This window comes from Eucyclogobius newberryi, unplaced genomic scaffold (assembly GCF_026437365.1).
Source record: "Eucyclogobius newberryi isolate DKJ021-1_F unplaced genomic scaffold, fEucNew1.0.hap1 SCAF_1, whole genome shotgun sequence".
Lineage (NCBI taxonomy): Eukaryota > Metazoa > Chordata > Actinopteri > Gobiiformes > Gobiidae > Eucyclogobius > Eucyclogobius newberryi.
In genome coordinates, this window is record NW_027315723.1 from 28,382,353 (window position 1) to 28,391,140 (window position 8,788).

Here is an 8,788-nt window from a genome sequence, read left to right on the forward strand (position 1 = left end):
GCAGTACTCTTGAGAAATATTTTTGGTTTCTTTTCTTACTGTAAGTAAATGTAAGTGACATGAGCTTCATGTTGAACATATTACATTATTTTAACATTAGTGTTTTTGCACCGCTTCTTTGAATGATTTCTTATTTATCATCTCTTTTATCCCTACAATTACATTAACTTCAATTTATAAATTATGCTACGCTTAAAATTATTACTTGAGTAATAGTTTCCCCAAATACTTTTTAAATCTTGCTTGAGTAATTGTTTGGACCACTTTTACATGAGAAATAAGTTGAAGTAACTTTACGCTTTCTTGTGCACATTTTTTTGGATACAGTGCCCACCTCTGAACATAGACTAGGTAAACTACACTATTATCATGGTTTATATTAGCGGTTTATATCACATTGTGCAATTATTGACTAAACTGTCAACTTAAAAAAACTTTCTCTCATGATTTTCCATTATTTCGGCGTGGCCCGTGCATGGGGCCCGTGGCCTCGCCTCGTTTACGTCGCACCGGAAGTTCCGGTGAACCAGACGGAAGTAAGTACGTGGCTGCTTCAGCTGACAGTACATGATGGCGACAGAGGTTCAGAGCGGCGACCTCGACAGTGCTACTTCTAGCCGGCTCGAAGTTTCTATCGATGGCCTTACTCTCAGCCCGGATCCCGAGGGCGAGCAGAGCCGGACCGAGGAGCCGGAGCCCGGCCCTGCGCCGCTGGAAAACAGTGAACCGGACGCGGCTGGAGACGAAGATGGAGAGACAGCCAAATCTGCCATAGAAAAGAAATGGGGCTTTCCACTACAGGAGCTGTATGGAATGGCTCTCAAATTTTTTAAAGGTATGTTCGCGTGGTCACTGTCAAAGCCTTTCCTTTGCAATCCCTCTAGGATTTGTTACATTGTATTTCGCGATAACGTTTGAATGAGCCGATGCTACATAGCTAACATTAGCTACATGCTAACTGTCATCGTCAGCACTGCTGCTGTCACACAAACCTTACAATCAGTAATAACATTACATCTTATACGCAGACAAAACTCTTTAAACTGAGCATCTCCCTAATGTCAAATATCTTGGATAGATGATAAACAAATATCTTACACGGTTTCCTAAAACAATCACGTCATGCATCAAAACCGTGTTGTCTTGATGTGGTTTTCAGTGATTGTCCTTCCAACACTTATGTTTATAAATGGATTTGTTAAACGACTATAGAAACAAGTTTGTACTTGCTGCACAGCTTCGCGTTTGAAGTCTCTCAGGATGGGGTAGAATGGCTAAATGTAAACTGGCCACCTTGCCTTTACCTTTTTAATAACTGCATTCTCAAGTTGGTGTCACATTCAAAATATTTTCAAATTTGTTTCAGATAAGGACGGTAAAGCTTTCCATCCAACATATGAGGAGAAGCTTCGCCTTGTTGCTTTACATAAACAGGTTTTATTGGGTCCCTACAATCCTGATGCAACCCCAGAGGTTGGCTTTTTTGATGTCCTGGGAAATGACAGAAGGTAACTGCAAATCTATTGTATTGAGTTATAATAAAATCCTATGTTTTTGAAATGTGATTAGGTGATTCATTATTATTATTATTATTATTTTTTACAGAAAAGAATGGGCATCTTTGGGTAACATTGAAAAAGAGGAGGCAATGGTGGAATTTGTCAGATTGCTGAACAAATGCTGTAACCTCTTTGCGCCATACGTCATCTCACACAAGATTGAGCGAGAGGAACAGGAGAGAAAAAGGTATGACAGTCCTATGAGTGCTAGAAGTTGGAAACCTGGAAGTTTGTGAATGGCCTTTGCCTAGGCAGCCTAGACAGCCTAGACTTCATTTGAAAAAACATGTGATTTGTTCCTGTGAACCAAACATTGGGGCTTTAAGGTAAATACAAAATAACGTAGAGGACTGAGAAATGGAGCAGACTTTTGCCAAGTAAACATGCAAAGCTCGGAACAGAGTTGAACTGAGGCAAGATATACAACATGTATAGATTTTGTTCTGGGGCTATTTAGTGGAAACTACTTCCACTGTATCAACTTTTCAAAGTGACCTGTAACATGACATTTCAAGTGAACATAATTTACAAATACTTTGCATAACATGATTGTAAACAGCTGAAAATAAACACTACCCCAGATTAATAATGGTAATAATAATCACAGAAAAGATGAGGAGGAACGCCAGCGCCAGGAGGAGGAGGAGCTGGAAAGACTGAGGCAGGAGGAGGAGAGACAAAGACTGGAGGAGGAAGAGCGGCTCAGGAGAGAGGACGAGGAGAGGCGACAAGCTGAGGAGGAGCGGCTACGAGTGGAACAGCAGAAGTAAGAATCTATCAGAGATGCTTTGAACAGTGTGGGGTTGCGTGGCTTATTTATGGCTTTGTTATTCAGCATCAAGGAGGGTGTGTGTTTTGTAAACTATACTGTCACAGAAATTAGTTTAGTCTGCAAGTCTGTTTGCAAATCATAACAACGCTGTACCTGATTGTTACAGACTTAAAAACATGAAAAACGGCATTGACTTTAAACTCTTTGCAGCTCCACATGTATCGCTCGCTTACTAAATGCATTCTGAGCATCCAAATTATTCAGCGCGATGAGTTTTACTGTAAATGCGCTTTTCATAACTTTAAGATGAAGCAGGAGAGTTTTGCTGTCAGGATTAAGCTAACGAGTACTAGCATTCGAACAGCGCACCTTGTGGTTTCTGTTAAAGTTAACGCTCATTAGATGCAGACAGCGCACATTTTCACCCTAAGAGCTGTTTTTACAATATACCAAACGTACTGGGCAAAACATGAACATACGGGTACAGCAATTAATGTTTAAATGGAGAAGATGATTGGAGGGGCATCTGGCCATAATGCAGAGGAAATGTATCCTCACAAATCTCAACATTTCACAGGTGAGATTTTCTAGGTCATCATAGTCTTTGTGTTTTTTTTCTCCGTCAGACAGCAAATTATGGCTGCACTAAATGCCCAGACGGCAGTGCAGTTTCAACAGTATGCTGCCCAACAGTATCCAAACAGTTCGGAGCAGCAGATGAGCCTCATCAGACAGCTTCAGGAGCAGCACTATCAGCAGTACATGCAGCAGTTGTACCAGGTCCAGTTGGCCCAGCAACAGGTACATCAACACTACTCATGCTTCACTGGTAAAACTGGTAGGGCTGCATTCCACGATGCCTGATTCCAGGTGATTATACTCTTAATACACAGACAGACCTCACAATGAAAACATGTTGCTTTGATGTTATTGAAACCGCCGCAACAACAAATGTGTAGCAATGATTTCTGATATATTTGAAGGCTTGTATTTGACCACGTGCTCTCATTGTAGGCAGCACTTCAGAAGCAGCAGCAGATACATCAACAGGCCGATTCAGTGCAAGCGCCTCTAGAAGTCAACAGTTTTAACAGCGGTGAACCTGTGGCAGCCGCGGCAGCAGGATCATTGTGTGCAACGTCCCCCCCTACCGCTGAGGAGGTCCCCATGCTCAACGGAGGCCAGTCAGACTCATATTCAGAAAGCATGGACCGGGAACCTGAGCCTGAACCGGCAGAAGAGGTTTCAGAAAATGGGCCGCTAGTAGGTAAGGGAAAACCAGGCTGTTGTTCTTTAGTGTCTGTTTGGTTAAACTTGCCACGAGCCAAAATACCACACTGCTGAAATTTGATTTGTATCTGTATCTTTAAGGCAGAAGCTGAGAAAAGCTGGGACAGTTGACACTCTATAATTTGTTTAGTTTCTTATAAATTCACAGAACAAGACAAGCATCCGTAGCTTTAGCAAAATATGTAACGATTTGAGCTGACATTAAAAATATCTGATATTAACCCCAGACCAAGTAAAATAAAAATGGGTCTTGCTCCGTGGTTCTCAAACCTTTCCACACACAAAGTAAGAAAATATGTCTTCTGATAGCAGGTCTGAACTACATCTAAATAACAGGACTATATCGGGTCTGAACTAGCCTTTAAACCAGGTCTATAACAGGACTATATCAGGTCTGAACTAGATCTAAACCAGGTCTGTAACAGGACTATATCAGGTCTGAACTAGATCTAAACCAGGTTTATAACAGGACTATATCAGGTCTGAACTAGATCCAAACCAGGTCTATAACAGGACTATATCAGGTCTGAACTAGATCTAAACCAGGTCTATAACAGGACTATATCAGGTCTGAACTAGCCTTTAAACCAGGTCTATGACAGGACTATATCAGGTCTGAACTAGATCTAAACCAGGTCTATAACAGGACTATCAGGTCTGAACTAGATCTAAACCTGGTCTATAACAGGACTATATCAGGTCTGAACTAGCCTTTAAACCAGGTCTATGACAGGACTATATCAGGTCTGAACTAGATCTAAACCAGGTCTATAACAGGACTATCAGGTCTGAACTAGATCTAAACCTGGTCTATAACAGGACTATATCAGGTCTGAACTAGCCTTTAAACCAGGTCTATGACAGGACTATATCAGGTCTGAACTAGATCTAAACCAGGTCTATAACAGGACTATCAGGTCTGAACTAGATCTAAACCTGGTCTATAACAGGACTATCAGGTCTGAACTAGATCTAAACCTGGTCTATAACAGGACTATCAGGTCTGAACTAGATCTAAACCTGGTCTATAACAGGACTATCAGGTCTGAACTAGATCTAAACCTGGTCTATAACAGGACTATCAGGTCTGAACTAGATCTAAACCTGGTCTATAACAGGACTATCAGGTCTGAACTAGATCTAAACCTGGTCTATAACAGGACTATATCAGGTCTGAACTAGCCTTTAAACCAGGTCTATAACAGGACTATATCAGGTCTGAACTAGATCTAAACCTGGTCTAACATGGTTCTAAACCAGGTCTATAACAGGACTTAATCATTGCTACAAAAGTCAAAACAAGGACTAATCCAAAGGAAGAGAAAAATTGTTCATCAGATTGACTCTAAATAAAGTTATCAACACTAGAACTGAAGAGTTGGCGGCGTACCACAGTTTGTCCTATTGTATTACCAATGGTTAGTTTGTATGACACTCTTGATGTGGAGCTCTTTGCCTGATACGGCTGCTGAAAAAACTGACCACCATCACATTTGTTTACGACAGCACCCGACTCCCCACCCATCATCGCCGCCCCATCCATGTGGACAAGGCCTCAGATCAAAGATTTTAAGGAGAAGATTCGACAGGATGCGGACAGCGTGATCACTGTGGGCCGCGGAGAGGTGGTGACGGTGCGTGTTCCCACTCATGAAGAAGGATCGTACCTGTTCTGGGAGTTTGCCACGGACTATTATGACATTGGCTTTGGGGTGTTCTTCGAGTGGACAGACGTGGCCTCTGCCTCCGTCAGTGTACACGTGTCAGAGTCCAGCGACGAGGACGAGGACGAGGAAGGTGAGTCGGCCTTTAATTACACACGTTCATTTTGCATTATAAACAAAAAGACATTTAAACATTGGTGGAAAGCGACAGTTCTTTTACAGACGTAAAATAATTGTACTTAAGTTACATTTTAGGTATCTGTACTTTTACTTCATTACATTTTAGAGCAGGTATCTTCTGAAAATGGATAACTGAAAGGTTTTTTAAAAAAATAAATAATTCAAGACTATCTGAAATGGCTGAGGGGTTTATTTGAACATTTTGGCTACATTTTTTTTAGTTCCTAGTCCCCATTTTAAGCAAACAAAAACAGGTTGTATAAATTACCAGGAAAATAATAGTGGTACATCACACCTGTTTTTGACCCTCAAAGACGCTTTACAATACAATAAACAAGAAAGACAAAACAAATTGCTTCTGATGACCAATAATCAAGACGATTCTTTATCAAAATCACAATTTGCCACGTTAATATTTCTCAATCTGTGTGAACACTTTTCAAGGTGTACTGTACTACTTTTACTTAGGATTATAATTACCAGTATAATGTTTGTGCTGTTATATCTGTACTTTTAAGTTTTTTGGATGGATGGAACCTCAATCATATTTACCTCCTTCGTCCTCAGGTGAAGCTGCAAACGAGGAGGAAAAGGCAAAGAAAGATATAGGAAAGCCTCAGGTGGACGAGATAGTGCCAGTGTATCGGCGGGACTGTCACGAGGAGGTGTACGCCGGCAGCCACCAGTACCCGGGGCGCGGCGTCTACCTGCTTAAGTTTGACAACTCTTATTCACTCTGGCGCTCCAAGAGTGTGTACTACAGAGTCTACTACACCAGATAAGCCTGAATCCTGTGCGCGTGGTAGTGTGCGCAAGCTCTGTGTGCAAGGCAGGAAAAGGAACGTGACCCCCGAGCGCGGTTCTGGAAATACCCACCAGAGGGCAACATTGAAACACAAACCCGGGACCCTTGGAGATTAAATGGAGAATTTGAGCACTGTGTGTATGTTTTACCCACAATAGGTCTCCGGTCAAGCCCTCGGAGAGTTTCTTTCTGTTGTTTGTTCTTTTTGCGCTCACTTAGACCAAGATAATTCTGGTCTCCATTATTTGATCACGTTTCTGTAACCACCCTGCGCTGTCCACTGTAGCCTTAAAATGGCTCCTTCGGCCTGGACTATGGAACCTACAATGTCCTCAACCTACAAAACAAAGGACTAATATTTAAAGAAAAAAGTATATTAAAACTGTATTAATCAACACAAGGCTTTTTTTTTTTTTTTTTTTTTTTTTTTGTTCCTTTTACACCTTCCGTTCCTTTTATTTCACACACAAACACCGTGCTGTCATTGCAGTAACAACCATGTATTTCGTTACCAAAATGCCTAAATAAAGATGACAGAGCTGGTGGATTCATACACTTACTATTATGACATTATCCGATTATTTGAAGTGGGGCAAGGTCTCTGGCTTCAAGCAAACTTGTAATGGTGTGATCGAGGTTTAAGGGGGTCAAGATTAAATTGTTAAATTGTGAGGTCACAAGGTACTGTTACATCTTCAAAATGCTAAAAAAAGAATCTAATCCACATCTCTGCTGTTCTTTGTCATGTTTAATATATAACTTAATTTGTCGCATTCGTTGTGTGAATAAAATGTGTGTCTCGGGTTTTTTTTTTGTGGTTTGCTCACTAACTTCCTCTTGAAATTATTTAAATTGATGACATTGTTCAGATCAACACGGGGATAATCTACATCAGAGATTAAATGTATAGCAGAATGTCACTGGTGGAAAGGCAGTTGATACATTTTTAACGTTTATTGCTGAACTTGTTGGCTTTTTTTTTACATTCTTACTGGGTTGAGTTCACTTAGTGTTTTATGTAAATAAGAATGAGTTTGTGTAAGATTTGATGACAGGTTTTTGCCATGCGGTGCACTGTGTAAAGATGAATGAGATTTATCGGGTGAACGTTCCCAGTGAAGGCTCCACCTCGGAAGTAAAACTGTTTTGTTTTTCTTTCCTGACATTGCAGGCTATAACGCTCATCCTGTATTGCTTTGAAATGTTCCTTTTGATTTGTTTGTACATCTTCCAAGTTATGATTAAATGTATGTTCATCTCCAAAATGTCCTCAATCTCCTGTAACGCCTCTTTTTGATTCGCTTTTCGCTCTATGATGATTAAAGCTCACATGCACACGATCACAAGACTGACCGCTGATGGGCTCGTTCCTCTTTATGAATCATGATTTATTACGAGACTACGGACTCATTGTGACATTGCGGTTGACATGAGCGGGTTATTTGTACATTTTTGAGATTAATAACAGACTAACAATGGTTCTCAAACTGTTGATCTCCTTCAAGTGGAATATTTGAGGCATTTAGAGTGAGTTTAATCTTAATTTTGTCCTCCTTTTGGGATCGTCCTGTTTAAAACTATAATAACATCTATTTTAGAACTAGAATTGTCTGTTTAAGACATGGTTTGGACCTGATACTTGGAAGGTCAAATATATTCTTGGGTGTGAAAAGTTTGAAAGCCACAAGTGGAAAACCTTTGATGGCAAGAACAGCACATTGTTGTCTTTTTAATGGAAACAAAGACATTTTAGGAACAAAACCGAGAGTGAGAAAGGCTGAAGCGGACAGAAGAAGCATACATGACATTTACACACAGGATAAATCAATGTCTTTGTTAAATACTGCATTACAAAGTGCAGTTGCTGTGAAACACTTTTCTTTGTATGGTGAACGCACCGGTGTAAGCTTTATGTTTTATGTTTGAGAATTTCTACAACTTGTGCACACCTATTATTGCTGCTGAATAAAATAAACAACTTTAGGAGTAGTCAAATATCTTTAATCCCTCTTTTCCTCCTTCTCGCTGTAGAGCAATGATGTCCAGACTTCTTTTTGAAATACATCCTGAGAGGAAAGACACAGACACAGCATTCAGACATACGTTTAGTTTGGTCTTTATGTGAACAGACATTGTACAGAGACTCTAACTTAGACTATGGAAAAAGGTTTAACTGAACCACCACAACTTTCTAAAGGTTGATACTTTAAGGTCATCAAAATGGTTCTTGTTATAATGATAGTAGAATGTCTCTAAATGTGCAGTATGAGCTTCGGTGTGACTGTGTTTCCCACCAGAATCCTGAATTCCTCCTGAGGGCAATCAATAAAGTGTATCTATATTATGATGTATGGACAAAGGTGAGTACATCATTTATTTTCTAGAGCATCCCGATGACGAGTCAGGTATTATGTCAATCCAAATACGCCGTTAAATGTATTGGTTCAGGTTTAATTATCAGACAAATGTCACCTCGCGCCCTTATTTTAAAGTTTACAACATACATTTCTATTGCTTT

The 8,788-nt window shown here is 40.2% G+C and overlaps 1 protein-coding gene across 1 annotated transcript; it reads left to right on the forward strand.

The window, feature by feature from the left end:
• Positions 1-520: 520 nt before the first annotated feature.
• Positions 521-7,610, forward strand: acbd3 (acyl-Coenzyme A binding domain containing 3). The gene is made up of 8 exons (XM_072442563.1): positions 521-835; positions 1,367-1,508; positions 1,606-1,746; positions 2,167-2,325; positions 2,958-3,132; positions 3,346-3,598; positions 5,128-5,418; positions 6,033-7,610. The coding sequence occupies exons 1-8, from the start codon at positions 568-570 to the stop codon at positions 6,245-6,247; spliced, it is 1,644 nt and encodes a 547-aa protein (XP_072298664.1). The 5' UTR covers positions 521-567; the 3' UTR covers positions 6,248-7,610.
• The last annotated feature ends 1,178 nt before the right edge of the window (positions 7,611-8,788 follow it).